Source organism: Aplidium turbinatum, chromosome 4 (assembly GCF_918807975.1).
Source record: "Aplidium turbinatum chromosome 4, kaAplTurb1.1, whole genome shotgun sequence".
In the NCBI taxonomy this organism is placed as follows: Eukaryota; Metazoa; Chordata; class Ascidiacea; order Aplousobranchia; family Polyclinidae; genus Aplidium; species Aplidium turbinatum.
The window spans coordinates 11,399,702-11,424,259 of NC_137475.1; the positions used below are offsets into that span (position 1 = coordinate 11,399,702).

The window sequence follows — 24,558 nt, forward strand, 5'->3', positions numbered from 1 at the left end:
TTTTAAGATCTTAAGTTATCCTACACATAGGCTACGGTTAATATCTTGTTACTTAATACACATACAGTCAATATTTTGTAAAAGACAAGAAAAGATGTCAAACAGTGTCATTCAGATCGTAGGTTTGGCGTTGTGCATTATAGCAACTATTTGCATGACGCTCGCTGTCGTGCTGCCGGAATGGCGAAGAAACGACCCAAAGGGTGAAGTCATTGAAGCAGTGGTAAGACATCAAGGTAAGAGAAACTACAACTATATGTAGGCTACTTGCAAGAACGTAAACGTTTCAACATCTTTGTGTATTCAAAAAAACGTTGCTGTTCCGTCTATTTTTCAGATGGCTATGTAGGTTAGGGGTCGTCAATCTTTTTCGCACCTGGTTGCCGACCCCTGATGTAGACTCCATTTGAAAAAGATTACAAATTTGAAACTTTTAAACTCTTGCAAGCGGTTACACTATCACTTGTAAGTAAATGCATCGAAATTCGTCAGCTCTGTGGTGCTTATTGAAACGCCATGAGCACGAAAAAGTTTGGAACTTCCTGCAAGGCAGTAGCCTATAGCAGGGGTCGCCAAACTTTTTTCTCTGAGGGCCGGATTGCTGCGAGATTAAAAGCTGAGGGCCGGATGCAAATTGCGAAAAGATATACAACTATTTAGAATCTCCATTGACTTGAACTGAGCACAATAAATAACAAAGTCAGCGGTGGAATAGAAAAGTTGTGATGAAAATCAAAAGGTTGCTGGTAAAGTTATTCCCTGCTGTGATACACTACAGGGCATCGTGCTCTTGAAAAAGCATTACATCTTTCCGAATTTGGCCTAGATTGTCCCCATTTGTGGCGGCCTAATGATAAAAACAGAGCACCAACATGTAGGCTGCCTGGTGGAAACATGTACGTATTCAGCATACAACAACGAACTATAAGAACGAACAATTTTAACAAAGAAGTGTCTATTACACAAAAAGGCGAAGCCAAAGACGGTTGCTAATGCCAAGGGAAGCACATGTACAGAATTACAGTGCAGCTGTGATTTCCGCAGCACGTGGCGGCCTGATGAAATCAATTTGCGGGCCGGTTCTGGCCCGCGGGCCGTAGTTTGATCACCCTTGGCCTATAGCATGTCTAGAAAAAAAAATAGGGAACCCGCAACGGTTTTAGTTTATAGTAGGCCTACTTTAAAGCCTATGATTAATCGGTGGTACTCTAAATAAGAATGAAAAAAACAAGCATCGGTTAGGAGGTTAGGACCGCTCACTAAAAATTTTGTCAAAGCTTACTGTACGTTACTTTTGGTCCTAAAGGTTTCATTGTTTGAGATGCATGTTATCAAGTGTGCCCCCCTCCCCCCCCCCCAAGTATGCTATTGAGACAAGGGGTATCTCAGTTGAGCCAAGATCTAACATTAATTTTTGCGGTTAGCGTTTATCGATTTTGGGTATCCTGGACTATAACTAAAAATGCAGCATATTTTCTTGCTATCACATAGTAGGCTATATAGGCTATAGCTTAGGCCAGGGTTTCCCAAACTGTGGTCCGCGGACCACTGGTGGTCCGCGACGACTGCACAGGTGGTTTGTGGCGATATGACTAGAAATTAGAAAGTCACACATATACGTTGTACAGTACGTACCCTGTCAAAGATAATTGCCGCAGTTCTTTACAACCTAAATGATTTCGAAAGCTTTTGCTATCCAGGATCGTAAATCTTGCTCGTTGCACCTTCGTTGCAGTTAAAAAGTTGTTTACAAAAAATTCTTGTATTCAACATTCTCATTTAACTTGTTGGAGTGAAGTGGTATGGGCATGTTTTGAGAAGGGATGAAGATGATGTTTTAAGAAGAGCGCTGGAGTTGCAAGTGGAGGGTCGTAGAAAACATGAAAGATCCAAGAAAACGCGGAAAAGGCAAGTTGAGGAAGAAAGCAGCAAGGTGGGCTTGACATGAAAGGATGCGTTAGACAGATTGATGTGGAGGCAGGGTGTGAAGGCGATTGCCGCTCTTGGAGGTGAATCCGGCCACCCTCGGTAACGGGGACATTACCGGACTGGACTACTAGTAAAGCTTGTAGAACGCGTATTTGAACTGCGAGAGGAGTTTTTAGTTTTCCTGCAAGCGCACAATGCTGACTTGGCTTCACTAGTAGCCGATGAAATTTGGCTTCGGAAACTTGCATAGCCTACCTGGCAGGCATTTTTCACCTTCTAAACCAATTGAACTTGTCACTTCAGGGAAGAGATGCGAACATTTTACTTACTCAAAACAAAATAACAGCATTCATAAAGAAACTCAACATATAGAAAACAAGGATAAATGATAATGTTGTGGATAGGCTATGTTTTCTGTTCTGTGTGACTACATTACCAACAAATTCTTAATTAATACAGAGTTGATTTTCTCTGATGTTACACAACATTTGGAATTGCTTTCTGCACATTTCAAGAAGTACTTTTTAAAAGAGACATATGAGAATTTTGACTGGATTTTAAACCCTTTTATTGATACAAAGATTGATCTGTCAGGACGCGAAGAAGAAGAATTAGCCGAATGATCGTCTGATCGAACTTGAATGCTTAGTTTCAATCAAACAGCTATTGCATCTTTCTGGTTGAGTGTTGCGGAGGAATACCCATTGCTATCGCAAAAGGCAACTAAAATTTTATTGCCTTTTTCAACGACCTACATGTGTGAGACAGCATTTTCAGCTCTTACCAACATGAAGACAAAATACAGGTCCAGACTTTCCGTGGACCCTGACTTACGAGTTTGCCTTTCACAAAATAATACTGTAACTCCGAGAATTGATGACTTATGCAATAAGAAGCCATCTCATCCGTCCCATTGGTGTCAGTTTTTTAAATAAAGAAAATTCGGTTTTATTCATTTTTACCTTTGTATTGGGGGTCCGCGAATAAACAGATTCACAAATAGTGGTCCGTGGCCCAAAAAAAGTTTGGGAAACCCTGGCTTAGGCTATATAGAAAGATAATGTTTTTCCAGAGATAAAATAAATTTCACTGTACTTGTGATGACACAAACAAAATTTGTGCGATGTTGCCCGTCCTCTTGAGCGTTATGTCTACTCTAAAGCGTCTACTATACTTATCTTGCACATAGCTTCACTGAGTTAAATATATGGACCTATGTTTAGGCGGCCAAAGGGACATGTTTAACCACAACTTTTTGATTATTAGCTAGCAATCATGCTAACTACTAGTGTGATTCTTTTGTATCTCTCAATGGTAGCCTGCGGTTATTTGCTTATCAGGCTGTGTGGCCGAATGGTGAAAACAGATGGGCAACCCTGAAAAGAACGTCGATTCGACACCGCTCTAAAGCACGCGGCTGAGTTTCGGCAAAGACACGTAGGGTCAGGTTTTTTTAAGGTTTGGTTTGGGTGACCGCTAAGTAGTTTTAAGAGACCGCAAGTGTTTCATTTAAATACCAAAAAAAAGCCATATTTGCTTAAGACATAGCGAGAAACAACATTACTTTTCTACTGTAGTTGCAAGTCCAAATTTTGGGAAACCGCTTGAGAAATTTGGGGGACCGTTTCGGTCCCCCAAAATACCTTTAAAAACACTGCGTAGGGTTAATGGCGTTCCAAAATAATGGAAGCAGCTGGATCGATCACTATATGTCCCTTCGCTGTTGCCTGTTGCGTTGTGTATGTGTGATGTTTAATGTACTGATGTTGTCGCACCTCGCAATGGGTGCATTATAAAGTATGATAATTTTTATCTGCAAAGTTTCCTTGTAAACTAGATGTCTCAAACCAAAGCTAAGCTGAGTAGGATAAGTATTTTCTAAATTTTTGAATAGGCTACTATAGAAAATTTAACACACCTTCTGGCAAATATATTTTTAAGCCATAATATTTTAATAGCTTACATCCAAGTCTAGTTATAACAACGAGCTAACATGTTTAAGTCACTCAAATTCTTTGCTCTCAGGTATTTGGCTCCGCTGTGTTTCCTACGCAACAGGCTTGTGGCAATGTGATGATTTTGATGCATTTTTTCTTGGCTTGTCCGAGCAATTGCAGGTATAGTATTCTATATAAGCGAACTGCTTTAACTTTTGAAACAAGTTCTACGTATCTTCAGTGCCTCAAGCTTGTTGTAAAAGGGGTCACGCTACCCATACCATTGCTCATGCAAAATGGACTCAGGGTCAGGGCAAGACTGCAAGCAAGATTGATGTTAAATTTTGATAGGGAAAAGCTCAGACCTGATGTCTTTTAAAGTCATGCCCAGTCCTAAGTCTTACACTGAACTTTTTTTTCTGATGCACTCAAAGTTACCAAAACAAACACACTACCACTTTCCATGCATATGCTACTTGGTCGCACGTTTAAAAGCAAGCTCGATCTAGCAGCCTTCCTATTCAGCTGTGATTCTTCTGACCACATTCAAAATGGTCAGAAGCTCCAAATTGTGCAAAATAAAATTCGTATTTAATTTCAGGTGGCTCGAGGGTTATCGGTGGCTTCTGTGATTACAGCGGTAATCGCCTTGATGTTGTCAATTATTGGCATGGACTGCACAACTTGTATAACAAACTCCAAAAAAACGAAGGCCAGGGTAGCGTTAGTCGCTGCTGGATTGTGGATCGTTTCTGCTCTTTCCATTGGTTCAGCAGTTTCGTACTACGCACACGAGGTAAGATGTTGGCGATTTTGTATTTTCAAAACTTGAAATGTTTGATCCAATGACAAGATGAAACTTGCTTTTGTTGACGACGATGTGGGCTATTGTAATATAAAAGTCGAAACTGTGGCAAATTAAGATTAAGTAAGCAACAGTGACACCGATAAAGAAATGATATAGTCAAAAGAAAGTGACAAATTGATTAAATTTGACCTGGTCATAAATGTTATAGGCCTACGTAGGTCTAGCCCACACTATACAATGCAAACGTAAAGCCATAGCTCTGATAACCTCTATAAAATACTCCACATGATCAGTGCTATATTACTGTATAAAGATACTTTTGATTCGTTCGATACATGCATCATCACTCTTTAAGTGTGAAGGTATTTTTCTCTCTTTTTGAAGGTGCATGGATGAGTCAATAAATTATATACAATCAAGCAATCCTTTATCTTTCTCATTTATTTTGTGATAAACCTCATAGATAACGCAGGATGTTTTTTTTTTTTGTAACAGGCTATGCTTTTCCTCCGCACACCTTCTTCTTCTCTGAACTTAGCTCAAACGGAAATTAGGAAGTTACATAGCAACTTTCTTTTTATAGGTGGTGCAAGACTATGGTTTGACGACAGCATTGATCCAAAATATAGACTTCGGAACAACGTATGTCTTTGGAAGCTCTCTCTTCCTCGGATGGGCAGCAATGGGAGTAGGAACCTTAGGAGGAGCCATCATGATGTGTGGAAGCTGCTATGTCGAGTCAGACGAAGAAGAATATTGGAACAGAGGACCAGTTGGGAGGGGAGTCCGACGGATGAGAAATTCTTTCCGAGATAGCTACAGAGCTGTCAATCGCAGAAGATCTCCACGAAATATACCGGCTGCAGAAAAAGTCGAGTACATTTAATGCCATATGTTCACTTTACTTGCTAGTTTTTTTTGAATTTTTTAATCTTTTTTATTGTATAATAGAGATAGTAGCCTAGGCTACATATCTTAGCCTAGTATCAGACAGGCCAGGATTTAGGGGGGAGGCATAAGGTACAGTTGCCCCGGACCCCCCTATTGAAGGGCCCCCGACGTGGAAAATGTGATTTTGTGTTATTAATATTATTTTCTTTCAGCCTTTAAAGTTTCTGCAAAATACCTCCTTTTTCTTTCAAGGGTAATTTTTAGTCACAAGGTGGCGACTGAGCTTAGCGTAAAGGCATTAGCAACATTGTGGGTGAGTTCCAAGTTGCCTGGTAAAGCTTTTCGTGGCCTTGACGCGAAAAACTTTTTTGCACGGGGCCCCTCGATCTAAAAGTGCCCCGGGCCCCCCATCAGTTAAACTCGCTCTTGATATCAGACAGTAGGTTAATATAATCGTTCATTTAAACAAGTTTACGAACTAAATTCATCGAAAATTTGAAGTTATTAAGATAGTTATATTGTGTATTTCGCGTTCGACTCCACGGACTAATGAAAGCCATGAATTTAAAAACTTAAATCACTATTTTGCAGCTTTGAGCAATTGTGCAGAATTATGTTGCCCAGTGTAAGCTAATGATCAAAGCATCTTTCCGTATAAAATGTGATTTCGTCAGTTTTGTAACCCTAACCAGCACTCACATATTATACAGGATAGTTCAATACGCTATCATTAGTTATAAGTCAGAAAAAATTTTCCTCGTTTTTTCACGAAAACTCGCTTTTGCGACTTTATTCTAAACTTCAGTCTACAAGTAAACATTATTAGTTTTTGCAAAGCGGATGTGGTTGCTGCTCTATAAAACAAAACTATGGGCTTTACTACAGTAGGCTATACAGTAGCAATTATATAACCGATCAAGCAACTGACTTCACAGATTTGTGAGACTAAAACTAACTCACTACAGTGTTTCTTAAACAGGTGAATGGTTTACCCCAGGGTGAATAAAATTTTTGCAAGGGTGAACCAACCAAAAGGAGTGAATAAGGGTGAACCGTCAGCAATGGATGATAGCTTGCGAGCAGGGCGGATATTCCGGGTGTTCAACCTGTTCAGTGAACAGGTGAGAATTTCCAAAAACAAAATCAATTCTAAGTTTTTCATTTTTTAATCAAAACTAATTGTTTTTTTATAAATTTTAATATTTTTGTTGTTTGACAAGGGATGCAAAGACAATGGGTAAATGAAATCTGGAGATAGATGCTAGGGGTGAACAAAACAAAAAAAGTTTAAGAAGCACTGACTACACTACACAATCGATCACGTGTTAAACATCGAATTTTGAGCGTTTTTCGCTACAGTGAATAGTTTTGGTAGGCCAATTGTTTTTACCAGCATGCTGGTATAAGAAGATGGCTACATGCTGCTTTTATAGCATAGGCTACATCCCACTAGTGCTCGTGAAAACTTTGTTTTAATAGCCTACATTTTTGCAAAATAGTTTTATGGTGACATTGAGGATGGTGACCCACACTCATGGAAATGTTTTTATTCACATGATAAGATTTTAAGGTTTTTTTATGCTACCATTGAACAAGATGTACTGAAACAATTTATAAAAAGGTTTATTTGTTTAAAAAGAAATATTTGCTTAATGTGTTTTGTAGCTACGACTTCATACCTGTGTTAAGTCGAGATAATGTGTTATATTTTTATTCATGAAGTATGTTGCAACTACGTAGGCTACTAGTACGTAGTCTATAGATTACAAACAGTTGTTACGATTGACTTGGTAGGCTATCATTTGAGGAGGTTACAGCTGCTGAAAATGTAAAACCTTCACAAGGCTTAGCTATGTTGTATCTTGTTGGAAACATTTCATTGCCCCACTGCAAGACAAGTTTAGATATTCACGCATAATCAAAACCTTGGAAGAAAGCCGTAGGTCGATTGATTTTATTTGCTATTTCATGTTAAAAGGCTCCTGCTGTGTCAGTACGTAACCACAAGCATCAGCCTACGAATCTAGTCAATTCATTTTAGCTTTTTTAATCTGACGTTGTAGGACGTTGAGTGCAAAATTGAACCAGCTTGCTTGTTTGTATTTTGTAGTAGCCTATAGCGCTATAGAGTTCGTGTTTTTATCTTTTTGATTTATGTTTAGCATGAATGGACGAATTCATTCAAGCTAGGTATACAAAGAACGCCTTTCAAGTGTTGTGTTGGGTTACAGAAAGAGACGCGGTCTTTGACAAAACAAAGAAAACATAAGGAATCTTCATTTACTTGGTGTAAGAAAAAGAATGCTATGTTATCCAAACGGCCAGAACCAAATTCGCACAAACTTGCGACTATAATCTTAGCAAACATCCGGCAGTATGAAAATAATAGGCCAACAGTTATGTTTTTTTTTACATCACTTGCGACAACAGGCAACACAGTAGTCTACCTTACGATCACAAATGCAACACAACAGCCCGCCCCGTTAGCTCAGTGGTTACGCGCCCGGCTCAAGATCACGCTGCGCTGGTTCGACTCTCGGGATGTGCGCTTGAGCAACTCATTCCAGGAGTGCTTTCCATTCAGCGGCACCAAGTGAAAGGAATAATTCCCCGGCAACAAAACTTCAACCATCGGAAAACTTCACTCTGCCAATCTCGGTAACCGGCCCTGCGTCAAGAGCCTCTGCAAGTATGCGAAACTACCAGTAGGCTAATAACCTATCAAGGCTTTGTCAGTTCGAGGATAAAGATTCAAAACCAACCAACAGACAACTGGAAGCAAAAAAGGACGTGATCGTCAAATCAGCTACTCTCATTATTTTGAGACACAGCCGCAAGCTTAAGAGTGGTTTCGAACCGACATTCGCACTACCGTACAAAACTACTAAAATTTTTCATTGCTTTCATCAGAAAATAAATTTATTTCTCTGTATGACTTATTTTCTCAAGATGTTATCAATGTGACATATTGAAATTAATTTTACAGCAAAATGTACCGGTATATTTAAAAGCTTATGCCATGTCTTGTGATCTGTGTGAATACAATGCGCAGCTTATTGAACTTCGTTTTCAATAACAGCAGAGAACCATTCAAAATGTATTGAGACTTACACTGTGTTATGAAAAAACTAAAAAAGTTATGCGTTTCTATGAATAATTCAAACGGCTATTTTAAAGGGTCAATTTGAAAACATGGCCACAATACTGTAGACCTAATTTGAAGTGTGGTTATACTGAACCAAGTTTAAAAAATCCAATTTTATAAAGCTAACTCCATGTCAAAATGCACAGCATAGCAGATCTAGCAACAATCAACAAACTGCAACAAGCCATGCATGAGCGAGTTATATAAGTTAGATAAGACGAATCCAAGGAAATTACCAGTAATATTTGATATAAGAAAACTACCGTTTACTGTCATGTAAGCGGAGAAAACTTTTTTCTCTCAACATTGAGAAAATTCCAAGTCTGACTGGTTAGATTGCAGGAAGAAACGGAAGTCTTCATCTTCCAGCAATCTAACTAGTCAGACTTAGAATTTTCTCAATGTTGAGAAAAAGTTTTCTCCGCTTACACGACAGTAAACGGTAGTTTTCGTACGTAGTAGTACAGTCATCATCATTAGGTTCCTTCCTCGTATTGAGGGTTGGATACAATGCGCCATTGTTCTCGACCATGAGCTGTTCGTACTGCATTTTCATAACTTAATTTTGTCCATTTAGTGATGTTTGATGTCCAAATCATTCTTGGTCTACCTTTGTTTCTTTTATCGTTTATCTTCCCTTCTATTAATGATCTTTGTAACGAGTAGTACAGTAGTCCAGTTTTAATCCGGTGATGTTCCGGTTACCGAGCAGTGCCGGATTAAGGTTTCGATGAACCTGGAGCTACATGATAATCTGAGGCCTTTATTTCATTCCCCTCATTGTACCAATCACAATTAAAATGACATAACAAAAAGTATACCAGAAGTACAGTATTCACTTATTAAACACATTCAAATGACATGTTTTCTGGATTTAGACAAAGCAAAGCTGTTAATAACATCATCGGTGCCTATTTTTTCCAAAATTCTGTTTTCAATACAGAGTAGAGCTAAGGAATGCAACCTTTTCTGGCCCATGGATGAACGCAGTTGATTCTTTACTCTTTTAAGCACTGAAAAAGAGCGCTCGCCTGAACAATTAGAAATCATCAGACAAAGATACATTCTTAGTAGCCTACAACAGATACGTTAGGAAATGCATAGCCTACATAAACTCATTTTTATTGATGAATCTAAACGTTTGAGTTTCTTAGCTGCATTCGCTGTTAAAATGGTGTTGTTTTAACAGTGCAGAAAAATGAATCCTCTTCAGGCAGTGATTCTTCTCGATCATCTGGATAATAGTGAAGCAATGTTTTAGCACTCTCTTCAATTTTACAGTTAGACATGGTGTTTAATTCCGCCAGAAACGAAAATCTTATTTGAAGACGATGGTATGCTGCAATTCGGGATTTCATACACAAAATAATTTGGTCAATGATTGGCAAATATGTGTCTACTTTGAATCTGCTCGATGGATCAAGTGATGTGTTTTCAGATCCAACTTCGCTTTCCAAGCATACTTTCTTCTCTTCTTTTTTGAAATTTCTTCAATGTAATGATGACAGCCGCTTAATACTCTACCGTTTTCTTCGAATTCTTGAAATTTGGATCTTAATGTTTGAACAAAATCATGTAGACCCTAAAGCAAATTTGTTGCCTTATTCAAAGTAATTTTGCTATCCTGTTGCGCCCGACTAGTTTTATGAAACTGTTCCATTATGCACAACAATAACTCAATTAACATAACGGTTTCTAGCTTTTCTATTGACAAGATAAGCCCCTTGGCTGCTTCTTTAGTCTGTGATTGTTCGTCATTGTAATTAGACATTGCTTTCAAGAGTTGAAGAACTGCTTGATAACCTTTTCTTAACTCAGGTATAGCGTCATATCGTACCTCCCAACGAGATTCCACCTGCGTGTTGAAGCTAAAAAGAACATATAGAGACCCTACACAAACACGAAAAAACGCACTGCTGATTAGCTGACGCCTCCCTGGGGAAGCGTGCACCCTGGTTAAGAACCACTGGTTTACACAGTTAGCATTATTCTATGATTTTCGCCCTTTATTCTTTCGATCCTGATAATAAACACATCAGTTGCTCTTAGTAAGTTGTTATCGGTGGGCCTGCAGCCCCCGCCTTAATCCGGCCCTGTTATCGAGGGGGACCGGATTCACCTCCAAGTGGCACAATCGCCTTCACACCTTGCCTCCACATTGATATGTGTAACGCGTCCTCTCTTGTCAAGCCCACCTTGCTGCTTTCTTCCTCAACTTGCCCTTTCCACGTTTTGTTGGGTCTTAAAATCCTAATGTTAAGTGTTTCTTATATCAAATTATGTAAGTAAGGCCATGATTTTAGCTTGTTGCGCTTTCGGCAAAATTCGATTGTGCTCCTAGCTGTTCCAGAATCAATCAAAACCTTAATTAAAAACTTCAAGTAAATACCGTTGCAGCCTATCTTTGACTTGCACTTAACTTCCTTGCAGTTGAATATTTCTCATATAGCACCTCCAGCAGTAAAAAAGGTCTAAACTATTTGTATCGAAGGATTTGGTGGCAAGAAGCCATCACAGAGTCATTTTTTATGTTTTATTTCTTTCATATAAAACTGCACAATACGCTTTTAAACCGAAGACACAAAATAAACAAAACTTGCTCTATTACACACGGCGTCCATCACCAAGTACGTTGAAATGGTGCAATAATAACGTAGTTAACCGATGGAAGCTAACATCACATGATATAAGAAAATTTAACTGGACAGAAAATTCGACCCCAGACAGAAAAATCCATCATTTTTACTGTCTGGGGCCCAGGGAGCCCAATTCCAAAAGCATCAGCCAAGGTTTCCTATTGCTTCCACGCTTAGAAACATTCAATACGTTGTGAGAGATCAAACTAACAGACAGTTGCGAGGTCAGCAACTAAACTACTGAGCTAAGTTGTCTAAATTGAAAAAGGCGATTATAAAACCACAGTTGTAAACCTTTGGGCACTACGGCGAAAATGCGATTTTTTGCATAAAACCAACGTCTTTTTAACAAAGTTTCGATGCGAAAATAATTCAATTGATCGCTCAAGTGACTATGAGGTGCTGAAGCTTTTCTTTGATTTGTCGATTTTGTTCAAACACTTGACGGTGTCGTTGAGCAGGAAGTCGAACACAGTCTCCGTGAGTTGCATCTTCACCGCGGACTCGTCGAGGTCGTAATCCGTCCACTCCGCCTCCTCCTCTCGGAGTTCTTCGATCTAGGAGGAGCAAGGAATGAAAAGTTGAGCACAAAGTGTCATCAAATAACACGAGATCACAGCCCAGACAGCAAAATCTATCATTTTTACATTGATTCAACGTCTGCAGACGTTGAATCAATGTAAAAATGACAAATTTTGATGTCTGGAAAAGTATCCTGCTCAGCAGGGGTGCTCCACTATCATGGACTGATATGCCGACAGAACATTTGCAAAGCAGTGGCCCGGCAGCTTTCATTTTTCCTTCTACTTCTCATTACATTGTATCATGCATGAGGCGATGTTTGTTCGTATCCGATTCTTCACAACTCGTGGTTGGGTGCACGCCTCTAAATCGGTAGACATGGGTTCGCTACCCTGTCCGGTCATACCAAAGACTTTTTAAAATGTTGTCGTGAATCTTATTCCTGCTTGGCATTCGGCTTAGGAATGAATTCAGGGTAATAATGTCGGTTGTGCCTCGAAACGCTGCTCTGACACTGTAGAAGACTGAGAACTCCTCTGACACCGAGAACAATGCAGATACATTATACAACGCTATAAAAACACACAAACAAAGATGAAACATATTACACTGCCACCATATGATAGTAAATGAAGAGAAACAAGTTACTTTTATATGAAGTCTGCAGCATTGCTAATCACAGCGTATACTACTGTACGCACTACGCATGCCCTGGATTATATAGGAACCACATCTGTAGCTCACTGTTCGGTAGGCCAACGTTTGGACAACAGCAGGCAAGTACGTACCAATAAAAGGTCTACGTTATCCTTCTTCTTCATGGTGCCCCATTTCAATGAAATCCTTGGATCAATCTTCGGCCGAGATTCAGGATAACCAAGAAGTCGAGAAGCTTCGTCGCGAACCGAACTCACAACTTCCTGAAGAGAATTCATTTCAAGATTTTTAAACTTCTCAAGATGCAATCCCCAAAATAACTACGGTAGGTTGCTCAAATCATATAATTTCTTCTGTTCAGCTTTTTTACATATTGAGAATTAAAACCTTCTTATTACTGAGCCACCTCTAAATAAACTTCCCCCATTACAAGTGCTATATCATGAAAATGCAAGAAATTTCAACTCGTGAAAGTTTGTTAAATTGATATGGTTTTATTTAAGAAAACAAAAGCACAAGAATTGTTGTTTTGATGCAAGTCGGTAAACAATCTCCTTGAGCTGAATAAAAACCAAAGCCAACTTCTGTTAGGTGGCTCTTACACACTCGCCATATTTTGTAAGTAGAGGAAAAGTTTTTGCTGAGTCAGCAGTTTTTGTCGGGAATCGTTGAAAATGCTTGGACTCTAGATAGGCCAAAAGAATGTCGTGGTACAAACCGTTTTAGATTGTGGAGTGGACCGACAGAATGAGGGTCTCCTTGTTCTCCGGGATTTAAGCCAAGGAGCAGCAGCAGGTTTTTCCTCATCACCACTGTACACTTCCCTCATCAGATCACGGACCTGAAGATGAGATACAAAATTGAAAAGCGATTCTTATTGGATGATTATGAAATAACTATTTGAGGCATTTATAATGTGATGGTCACAACGTTTGGTTTACAAGTGAACAACTTGACACATTCCAATTTTTTTTTCTGTTACTGCAAGTTTGTTTTGAGTACAAGGAACATGGATGCAGTTTTTTTTCATAGGGTTGACAAAACGTGGGTTCGAACCAGGATCCTAACGAGTGGAAATCAAATGCAATATTGCTCAGCCACTAACCACTATTTTGCGCCACCTGGCAATAAAGTTTACTCAAATTTTCATCCGCTAGAAGACACTCAAGAAATTGGGTTCTAACTTTCCATTTTTGAGATTGAAATGATAAGAATATGTGATAAGTTTTTCAATTTAGATCTTTTAAAACGGACGATGTGCACAATTAACATTACCAATTCAAAGATACTGCTTTTGAATGCTCTGTTTGCTTTATCCTTCGCGTCAAGCGGTTCGACATTTTCATCTGAGGGATCGTAATCATTGAATGATGTTCTGTCGTCAATGAAGAGCTCATTTCCCGCGTACTTCCCATACAAGTAGTCGATCTGAAAAGTCAGTCGTAAATTCAGTTGTTTTCAAATAAAAAGTATAATGTTTGTAAAAAGGTGCACTTGCAACAGCATAACCTACAAATCGTCAACGTTGTAATAAACAAATGGTTAACACTGCATTGCTTCTCCAGCAGCGGATCAGTAACTATAAAAGTGACCAAACAGTTCTCATAACATACTTAATATTCAGTGCCGCTATTAGAAGGATTAAGTATTTTTGAGACAGATGCAGTGTTACCTGGATTTAAACCAACGACAATTTACTCAGGATGCAACACCAAAAAGGTAATACACCTGCTAGCATTATACAGAATTCGCATCCAAACAGTTGAACAGTACTTTCTGTCACACCCACTTACCGCTTGGTCTATCAACAGCATTACTTCATCCCGCGTGTGGGGGATGGCGAACTCAATAGCAGGGGTTTCCAGTCGGGGGGTGATGATCCCTTTGGGGACAGGCTGAAAAGATTTTTGGATGTTTTTATATTATCGTCTCTCGTAGTTTCGAGAAAGTTTGTGACCAAAATAAGGAATTTCTATTTTTGAAAAATGAATTGCAAACCAGATTGTTCAACTAGATTGGAGAAAAAGAGAACACACTCTTAACGATAAATGGTGTCGTTTAATTGGAGATAGATAGAAGCAATAAACGTCTATCAACCAAAGTCAAGGAGCACTTGCAAGGAAAAATCCTGATGGAGTGCAGGTGCTTTTCAAAACTATTGCCGTTTTACATGCTCCCGTCAGACAGCGGAGTAAGTGGTGGCAGTGAAATTACTCCTTTGCTTTTCAGAAACGATGAGACTCACTGATTAAAAAGGAAATCGAGTCAGCATGAGGAGAGCTCCAGCAAGACTGGCAAATTGATGTGTGGGAAATGTGACAGATGAAAAGAGAATTGCGAAGAAAGTTTCTGGTATGGAATTGAAACAGTGACCAATTTCTGTTATTTGGGTGATCAAATAAATGGAAGCGGTGGATGCGAAGCAGCTGTGACATGAAGGGCAAGGCTGGGTTCGTCAAACTTCAGGGAATGTGAGGAAATGTTATACGAAAAAACGTTTCGTTAAAAATGTAAGGGAAAGTCTATCAGAGTTGTGTGCGGCCCGCAATATTGAGAAAGGGACCTGGCTATTATGAGAATAACGGAAAAGGCAATGGTGAGAGCAATGTGTGGGGTAAAATCTAAAAGGGAAAAAAGGACTGAAGAACTGGTAGATACGCTAAAGATGAGAGAGACCAGTAAACAACTTGCCAGGGCAAACGGAGTAAGATGGTATAGACAATTGGACATGCACTAAGAGAGGAAGAAAGTTTTCTTTGAAAGGCTTTGACTTTGAAGGTAGACGGAAAGAGGAAACGGGGACACCGGGACACCCAAAAAGAACATGGAAAAAACAGGTGAAGAATGAGACAGACAAAGTCGGACTAAAGAAAGAAGATGGGATGGATAGAATGATGGAATGATGGAGAACAGAAGACAATTGCTGCAAGGAAAGAATCGGCCATCCCAACAGTGGGGACGAAACCTAATTTGGATGATGATGATTATTCGACTTACCGAGTCAACGGCCCAGTTTTCGTCTGTGAGAAATTCGTTGTGTTGCTTAGACTTCGACAGGCCAAAATCGTCATCAAACCACTCATCCGTGTCCTGGATGACGAAAATATAAAAAAGGTATATCAAACCTTTCATAAAAAGAACAAGGTGTTGATTCTTGACTTTGCTAACGAGAGCTTAAATTTTTGCTCACCTGGCTCGTGCCAAACACGGGAGACACGGGACGCATAAACGTGGGTTCAACTCCGCTCTCGTCCGCATTTTTCACAATGTCTTCAATCTCACTCCCGTTTTCCTGTTCTTGCTGGCTCTGCAACAATTTGTTTGATTGAGAACACCTATTCACTTTAAATAACCATTGAAACTGAAAAAGTTTACTTCCGAGACAAGAAAATCCGTCATTTCTACATTGATTTAACGTCTGCAGATATTGAATTAATGTAAAAATGACGTATTTTGCTATCTAGGTAGTGAACTAAATGTCAACTGCGGTGGTGGAGAATGAATTGCACGTACAACGTCCATTGACGTTATGGAGACGCAAAGAAGAATCTAAACAAGGACAATCTGAATACAGAGATGGTTTTCAACTACAAAACCATTAAAAAAACATCATTCTGTTATTCAGGTTCAAGTTGTAGTTATTTTCGTCCAATGTGGCTAGTTGATAGATATTGTGAAAGATACACCAAACGTTACCTTATGATGGGATCCTTCAATGGACTTCATTTTCTCCTCTTTAGCTTTACGAATCGCAAGCACCTTCAAATGATAAAAAAAACAATGCATTGATTTCGGTTTTCAACATATTTTGTTGCTTTTTTACGTTTAGCTGCAGTGTTCTGATTGTTTAATACCATCCTCACCTTAAAAATGGTTTCGTCCATCAAACTCGTTGTCACGTCATCTGACAGACGATCTGCCGTGTTTTCACCCTGAAATAATGTCATGTTCAGTTGATTTTCTACTTAGTACAACTAAAGAAAAACAAAGCATCTTTCTATTGACAGTATTAATAACTTAATTTCGAAATCGTGCAATGTTTATACATATTAGCACTTGCTAGCCTGAGTATATTATACATTATATTCATACTTTCTTCAACCACCATTCAGGGCAAACAGTGGCAACTCGCCAAAGGGAAATGTGATTGCCTATGATTGTCAGTGTCGTTCATACCTCTTCGTCATCCAAAGAGAAAAGTTGCAGCAAATTCTTCGCTGACGGTGTGAGCTTGGGTCCTGAGTCGGCATGGGGCCTCTTGCTAGGGGTCAAAGGCTCCGAAGTCTGGTTTTCACTAAAATCCTAGAAAATTTCGCAAAGTTATTGGGTTATCAAATACAGGAAACATCACAATTCAAGTTTCCAAATGTTACTGAAAACTTTAATAAATAAAGAAATATGACTGACACTTGTAAAACAAGGAAGAAATAGCTTTTAACACCTCACAAAGCTACAGCAGCACACGATAAACACGACTCGTAAACGTCTTGTACAGTAATGCAAAGCAATTATCATAGCATTGTTGCGCGAGCCAGATCAATCGTGTTTCAGCTAGGTATGGATTTCAATCTGAAAGATTTTTTTTCATCGAGTTGGAAGCAAAAGATGTTCGAATTTTTTTCTTTGCAATGACTTGCACAAAATTTGTTTCAGTGAAACTAGGCGGATTGAAAAGTGATGATTAGTAATGATATCCACCAATACTTATACGGACGAGCGTCATTTCTACTTAAAAAAAAACTCGATAAACCAACCAATGGATGTGGTTTTAAAGTTGAATTAACCACATAACAGTTTTCAAAAGATGCAACAATATTTTAAAATTAATTTAACATAAAGACGCTGATTTGCTTGCACCACACCATGCAGGGATAGAGACTCACCGTGCGATGTCGCTTCTTGGCTTCAGGAACAGGTAAACGAGACCGATGTACTGCTGCCTTGCGAGCGCTGAGCGCAGAATCAACTGAATCCTGAGTTGAACAAAAAAAAGTCAGTTTGCATCGCAACGCTAAGAATATCATTTCAAGGGAAAGCTTCTGCTTGGCAAAAGACGTTTACTGTTTTTTTACTAAATAAAACGTGAAGATCTACTTCAGAAAACGTCAATTGCTTCTGCTAAACTAGCAAGATTATCCCTTTTCACTTTGATTCAACATCTGCAGACGTTAAATTAATGTTAAATTGACGGACTTTTCTAGCTGGGCCGTTGGGGTATCATGGTATACGGGAATTCTTCGGACTTTTCAATTGTTTATAAAATATAAAATACTTAAGATTTAATTCGAAACAAAAACGAACATACATTATCGTGTCACGCATGGCCTGTCTATAGCTGTATTTACATTAGGGTGTCCACTTTTAGGCGACTTTTCAGGAAAATTAGGTTCGGGTCAAATTCTGAATGGATTTTCGTCACTGATTTCAAAGATGACGTTATTTTTTCATTATGACGTCATCTTGAAGTGCCAGCTAGCGGATATTTGCTATTTTGGCCTAATCACGAATATGGTAAGAGCTAGAGAGTTGGAACTTGCGCCAAAATGACCGGAAGGGACGATTTCCTATTTGTTGTCAATACAATATGAAACGCTAACTGCAACAGAAAAGAAGTTATTTTGAAAAAATATGTTTTTGCTCATTTTGGACAAAAAAATGAGAAACACGGCAATTTTGCTACAGTGACGCTTTTATTTCGATTGTTAAGTTGCTGTGCTGCGCCACATTGTTTAACAATCAAGTACAGTGGTAGTAGTCTAGCATATTGTATTTACAATTGATTATATACATCAGCGTTGATTTTTACATGCATATTGCAATTACTAATACTAGCTAACTGTAAACCTTTGATCATTTCGTTCAAAGATCTATCAAACAAAACCACCATTAAACAACACAACACAGTTCAATGGGATTATTTATCACACCATACTGTGCAAAGCAGCACAAATGCGCAAGTCTGTTTTGGCCAAATCATCTTGGTCATCTCGAATCAAGCCGTTCACAACGCCTTTCAGTCTGCCAATAAAGCGCTCTGTTCCTCGATTGTTGTTGTTGATCATACGCAAAAACACTGATGGAGATGAAAAACATGCAATGCGTGGAGCCATCTTACTTTCTTCGGAGGAAAAATCACGTAAGTTGCCACGCTTCAAAAGCGTCTGCTCGATATCAACGTTTCTTGGAAAACTTTGCTGTCTTGCCGCATCAGCAGCAAAAGGCGGAGCTTCAGCGTGGAGAACTTAGAGCAACGTTTTTAGAGCTCAACCATTGGGATGCACGAACGAAATGTTTCAGAACAGCGTTGAATACTGGTTCATCAACAGATTTATATGCAAGTAATAAATCTCTTGTAAGCAGTACCAATTGAGGGACCTTCAGCAGCGGAAGGTTTAAGATGAATGACTAAAAATGCTGGCAAATAAACACAAACAATAAAAGAAACCATACGTTGAAGTTTAGGGATATCCTGAGGCCCAACACAATACCCAAAAATCAGCAATCTTAAGTAACCACTCGCTGTTGTTATCCAACGCGCATGGGACACGCTTTCTTGACGATAAAAAAGTAGGGGTTTCAAATTTCCTGGAACATCCATCACTAAATGAACTGCCATGGAGCAAGAAGACACATAATATGGTCGCTCCAAAAGATGAATCTTAGATTCTTTCTTGTGCTCAGAAAACTATGAGATCTTCGCTTTTAAATGATTTGCGGCTATAGCTGTGATGGAACTTTACAATATTGTCGGATTTTCAGATGTTTTGGTATTTTCTTAATTATGTTCATCAAACCACCATCTTCGTATGCATTAGGGCCTTTGCCTTCCAAAAAGCTTTTTGCGTGTGTAAAATAAATCGCATTTACATGGAAGAGACATTCAAGAGTGTAGCGAAACCCAAGCAAAATTGCTGTGTTTCTCATTTTTTTGTCCAAAAATGAGCAAAAACATGTTTTTTCAAAATAACTCCTTTTCTGTTGCAGTTAGCGTTTCATATTGTATTGACAACAAATAGGAAATCGTCCCTTCCGGTCATTTTGGCGCAAGTTCCAACTCTCTAGCTCTTACCATATTCGTGATAAGGCCAAAATAGCAAATATCCGCTAGCTGGCACATCAAGATGACGTCATAATGAAAAAATAACGTCATTTTTGAAATCAGTGACGAAAATCCATTCAGAATTTGACCCGAACCTAATTTTCATGAAAAGTCGCCTAAAAGTGGGACACCCTAATTTACATAGAATACTGATCGCAAATGCAATGTCTCGGTTTCAGGCAGTTCTTTCAGCCGACTAGACGAACAACTAAACTACTACAGTAGTTACGTTCGGTCATTTTTACGGCAGACACTTAAACATAAAAGTTTTTGGTAAGACAAATGAATCCATTGGACCAATCAGAAGTTACAGGTAAAACAGAGAAAATACGCAAACATTTCTGACAGAAAGTAAAATCAGTAAACCTTCCGCCGTTGCCAGCGTGGTCTAGTGGCTTATGCCTGGGAACATATTTCAGAGACGTAGGTTCGATTCCCACCCCTGCCTTATCTCTTTTTTCTTCTGAAACTACCAAACAATGTTCAAAGCACTGATCAACTCTCTGGCTGAATGCTAGAGGAGTCGCAATTGGACGGTAGTCGCTTAAATATATGTTCTGATTGGTTGGCGGTGTCTTGCAAGGCTTACAGGGAATGGTCATGTGTAAGTGGCTACCCATTTTTACTTCATGGTAAACTAACATTTACAAGGTGGCGCTATTTTAATGACGTACCTTCAAGAGATGGTTGAAAAGATTTTCAGTGAGGTCAGTAACAGTCTGCTGGTTAGAGGCTACTCGTATGTCAAGATCGTCGGTAGCTTCTGGAATACTTTTTCTACAAACACAAATGGCAAAACAAATAAGTTACTCAAGCTGTGTTTTTTGCTGAGATGATAAAACCGACAAGCAAACATATAATCTTACAAAAACTTTTTAGCGTGATAAAAGTGAACCAAATGCTAAGATGCAACTTATCGTACATCGGAACATCAGCAGAAACTTCAGGAACTTCTCTTCTCGGCTCCACTGTGCCATCGGCGACGTCAAGACCTTTATCCTCAACTGCACAAGCAATATCACAAGTTACAAGAGTTGTCCTTAACCTTTTTCATATCGTTACACTTGAGTAAAGCCTGTTTAATTTCATTTAGCACTGTCTTAATAAAAACCACGCCTTAGTACCAAGAACCAAAAGTGTCTGTTAAAATATAATAGAAACGTGGATGTTCTCTTTCGTTTTACACCGTGCATGAAAACTGTCAGGTCGAGGCCCGTGGGTGATAGACAGTTTCTTAAGTTATTGTTGACCATTATGACCAAGCTTTGCTTCTATATTTCCGTATTATTTCTACTATATAGATAGCTATGCAGTGGTAAATGAATAATAAAATAGTTATTTGAATAATAGTTGATGTAAAGGGGAAAAAAATTATCGTATCAAACTCAACCAGTTTACAACGCCACTAATTTTCGAATTAGCTCTTCAGACTGTGAACGTTAAAATACAAACGTAAAAGGGGTGTCAACAAAAGCTAAGCAGCAGACATACTTGACATCAGTTGGTTGTCCGGATGGTCTGGAGTGGGAGTGGCCGAGGGAGATGCCATAGGGGTTTTGTCATCATCAGTCAAGTTTTCAACCTGCTAACAATATTTTTGCGTCAATGCGATGTCTATCTAAGGTAAAAATAAATAAAAAAAAAACTGTAGAACTGTTTTCTTTTTATATATTTAGATCACGTGCAGAGAAGACATTGTTATCCGAAATGAATTCCTTCATTCGCACAATGCCAAACAAACTTTTATGCCATCTTTGTGAAGGTTGTTGACAAGACCCGGTGGGGTATCGAACCTACATCGCCCGACTCAGAAGCGAAGATACAATCCACTCGACCACGGAGTTGTTCAAATAAATTGAAAAGTTCTGTAAAAATTTGTGACAAAATGCTTCCCAGTTTTAGCAAACGGCGAGTTGAGATTGTCACCTGGTTGGTCAGGTCGAAGAGAGGAATGGATGCCGCGCTCTTATCCGAAGACGCTTCACTGAAGTTTTCACTTGCTTCTTCCTCTGTTACTATGGAAACGTCTTTGTCAGCTTCCTCTGAACTACTGGAGGGGGGTGAAGTCGGAGTGATGCTCTGAAGAAAACGTTGTTTAACATCGTATCATCGTTACATAGAAAATAAAGAGTTACTTCAGAAAGTTGCTTTCTGGAGACTTGAAATGATTTGACCTGTTTATTATACGAAATGCAAAAAAGCACATAAATGCAACGTTTCCCCAAGGTTTCCACATTTTGGTGCAAAATTTAAGAACAGGATTCTCAGCAACTGACCTCCAAAATACTTAAGCGACCACGCTCCACTTCAGTTTACCAACGTACATCACGAGTTTTGGACTACATTGGTACAGTCAGTCACCCACCTTTTGTTTGTCGACTTTTTGTTGCAAAATAGTTGGTTTGAAAACGGGAGCTTCCTCATATTGGAGTTTACCGGAGGAGTTGGACAGCTTGGAGGAGGGAATCGGAATCATGCTTCTGAGACCTTTGCTGGAGGTAAAATCTAACTTCTTTGGACGATCCTGAAGAGAAGCTGGAATCTCTGGAGAAGTCACAGATCTGTCGGAGTTGGAGCGAGTAGAAAGATTGTGAAGCAAACTCTTGGTAGATCCATTAGGAGTAGTCGCATCTTCTGGAGAATGCTGTTCGTCTTCAAAACTCAAAGAGCGACTTGACCTAAAACATAATTTCATTCAATGAGAATTCAAAAACAGATGTAAAAACAGTAAGTAATCGCACAGGGGAGTGACTTAATGTTGATGGATGATGCTTTTACAGATCATGTAAAAAACAAAGATAGCCAGACCCTAAATGGCTGCTAAATGCGATACTAGGTGAGTTCAAAAATTAATAATAATGGGAATCGCATCTTATCTACTGTATATTATTGGAAAGTCATTGCAATTTCAATCTGGCAATAGTTTTAGTTATCGGCAGAATTAGCAATCCAACGCGCAATGAAATCACTCTTTCTCATGATCAGTACATCAGTAGTAAAACTACCAAACTTTAACACAGCATTTTGGGACACAGGAAAATAGTACACACCTTCCACTACTTTCTGAATCTGACTGCTGCCTCATGACAACGGGATACTTTTGGGAGCCAGCCCTGGGAGAGGCATCAGGGGAAGAGATGGGAGGAACAGTGTGTCTTAGAGAGCGACTAATGTGTCGGCTCTGGTCATTCTTTCGAGGACTCCGGATCTGCGGTTTGGTGGCTGAAGCATGAGGAAGGGAAGATGGGGTCCCGGAGGATGGAGATTCAAGCTCAAGATTAAGCTCTTGTTGTGTGGTCTTGATAAATGCATCGTAGGCCTGTGGTTAATGTTAAACATAAACTAACGTGAACGCAATGTTAAAAATACACACGTCATGAAAGCCCGTGTTACTCGCTAGTCTGTAGTATAAGACGCAATTCGTTAACACTTGGTAAGACTGCTTTCAGCAATTGCGCATTTACATGTGACTTCAGTTAAGACATTAAATCCAGTGCTGTATTCGTAAAAAAGCACAGGGTATACTGTCAGATTTGCCAAAATCATAAATAATACATAACTTGCAAACTACTAATCTTTATTCTACCATAACATGAATTATCAACATCAAAATTGGACGAGAGGTACAAAATTGTTTATTTTTGGAAAACCAGAGGGCATACTATTACTATAGTTGCTCGAAAAAGCAGAAAGCATACTGCGTATACCCTCGAATACAGCACTGATTAAATCAACGTTGCAACATGAAATGTCATCGGTTACCTCGATTTGACTCTTCAAGCTCGCCTCCTGAGCTCGTAGATGTTCTTTCTGTTTTTTCTTCTGTTGCTTTTTCAACCTATCAGCGATGAGCCTACGTCTTTTCAGTTCTTCCTGAAATTCGATGGAATGGGTAGACAAATTATACTTAAATAATGTTCGTGAACATTACGTTGTGGTAAAGCATCTACTCTACAGTTTACCTTGAGAGCATGGACTCTACATTCCACGTCGCTTTGTTCAGTCTCAGATTGCGTTTGTGAGAACGACTCATCCGACCAGCTTTCTACGGCATCTCGCCTCTTTGGTCCCCGGGTGCGATTCAGCGATTGCCGGCCTAACAGCGGTGTAGTGGCGTCTGCTTTTGCTGTCAACGCGCTCGTCCTTGAAGTAATAAAGCAAGTTAAATTGGAAGATCAGTTAATTGTCACCAGGGTAAAGAATTCGATCAGGCTTTCTGTCGCCGACTTACCAGTGAAGCAGCAGCCATTCTGTCAGGCTTTCCGACATGGCTGCAAATCAAACCAAAGTTTCAACAACCCCGTAGCTGCACCGGATTGTCCAGTGGTGCGAGTTCAAGCCTGACACGCGGAAGAGCTTCGGCTCGACACCTTTACAGAGCACGCAGCTATGTTCGACTAGTACAGACATATATTGATGACGTGCCTGGGCACAAAGATTGGCTTCCCTGCCTTCCCGTTCACTTAATCTAAACCTTCAGCCATAGGACACGACACAAAGAAAAAGATTAAAATGTGATCTCAGGATAAGACACCGATAGTCTTGAAGAATATGTAAGATTAAGAAAAGAAAAATTAAGAAAAAAAAAATTGAATTAACATACGTTTGAAGGAAAGTTTGAAGAAAACCCATGCAGAAGGACGTCGAACAATCGAAATTACCAAAACGTAACATAAAGGCGAAATATTGGTTAGGCAGAGAGTTGGTCACGTGACATTTCACCAGTGCATTAGAGTGCAACGAAAAGTTTTATGATGTTTGCAAACTCCAGAAGTCTACAGTGACGACATTGCAAAATTAAGCATAGTTCTAAAGAGAACTGTGTTTTAAAAACGTTCTTTATTGACAAGTAAACATTAACATACTTGTTAGTGGGGCAACAACAGCATAAGTGCCAAAATCTTCTGGGCATAAATGTGCAGTGATTTGTCGAA

The 24,558-nt window shown here is 39.3% G+C and overlaps 2 protein-coding genes across 2 annotated transcripts in view; one reads left to right on the plus strand and one right to left on the minus strand.

Annotated features, from left to right (window-relative positions):
- Positions 1-7,777, plus strand: LOC145769467 (claudin-1-like). Its single transcript, XM_082581111.1, has 4 exons — positions 1-236; positions 3,955-4,046; positions 4,468-4,662; positions 5,258-7,777. The coding sequence occupies exons 1-4, from the start codon at positions 95-97 to the stop codon at positions 5,558-5,560; spliced, it is 732 nt and encodes a 243-aa protein (XP_082437237.1). The 5' UTR covers positions 1-94; the 3' UTR covers positions 5,561-7,777.
- A 3,455-nt stretch (positions 7,778-11,232) lies between these two features.
- The window catches only part of LOC145768903 (centrosome-associated protein 350-like), a 45,404-nt gene continuing 32,078 nt past the window's right edge, over positions 11,233-24,558 (minus strand). The window contains exons 34-52 of the mRNA XM_082580509.1: positions 23,587-23,767; positions 23,387-23,497; positions 22,675-22,943; positions 21,990-22,302; positions 21,551-21,703; positions 21,116-21,206; positions 20,547-20,628; positions 20,299-20,401; positions 17,409-17,498; positions 16,702-16,827; positions 16,389-16,457; positions 16,222-16,284; positions 15,716-15,832; positions 15,523-15,615; positions 14,319-14,420; positions 13,801-13,953; positions 13,244-13,366; positions 12,657-12,788; positions 11,233-11,903 (exon numbers count right to left, since the gene is read on the minus strand). Of these exons, the coding sequence (XP_082436635.1) occupies positions 11,739-11,903; positions 12,657-12,788; positions 13,244-13,366; positions 13,801-13,953; positions 14,319-14,420; positions 15,523-15,615; positions 15,716-15,832; positions 16,222-16,284; positions 16,389-16,457; positions 16,702-16,827; positions 17,409-17,498; positions 20,299-20,401; positions 20,547-20,628; positions 21,116-21,206; positions 21,551-21,703; positions 21,990-22,302; positions 22,675-22,943; positions 23,387-23,497; positions 23,587-23,767 (2,536 nt within the window). The 3' untranslated portion in view covers positions 11,233-11,738. The remainder of the gene's footprint in view (positions 11,904-12,656; positions 12,789-13,243; positions 13,367-13,800; positions 13,954-14,318; positions 14,421-15,522; positions 15,616-15,715; positions 15,833-16,221; positions 16,285-16,388; positions 16,458-16,701; positions 16,828-17,408; positions 17,499-20,298; positions 20,402-20,546; positions 20,629-21,115; positions 21,207-21,550; positions 21,704-21,989; positions 22,303-22,674; positions 22,944-23,386; positions 23,498-23,586; positions 23,768-24,558) is intronic.

What these genes read in the sequence shown, in the direction of transcription:
- LOC145769467 (XM_082581111.1), top strand. Translation starts at nt 95, where the DNA reads ATGTCAAACAGTGTCATTCAGATCGTAGGTTTGGCGTTGTGCATTATA. An exon ending in AGCAGTGGTAAGACATCAAG is followed by an intron (nt 237 to 3,954) that starts GTAAGAGAAACT and finishes CTTTGCTCTCAG; the next exon opens with GTATTTGGCTCCGCTGTGTT. An exon ending in GCTTGTCCGAGCAATTGCAG is followed by an intron (nt 4,047 to 4,467) that starts GTATAGTATTCT and finishes ATTTAATTTCAG; the next exon opens with GTGGCTCGAGGGTTATCGGT.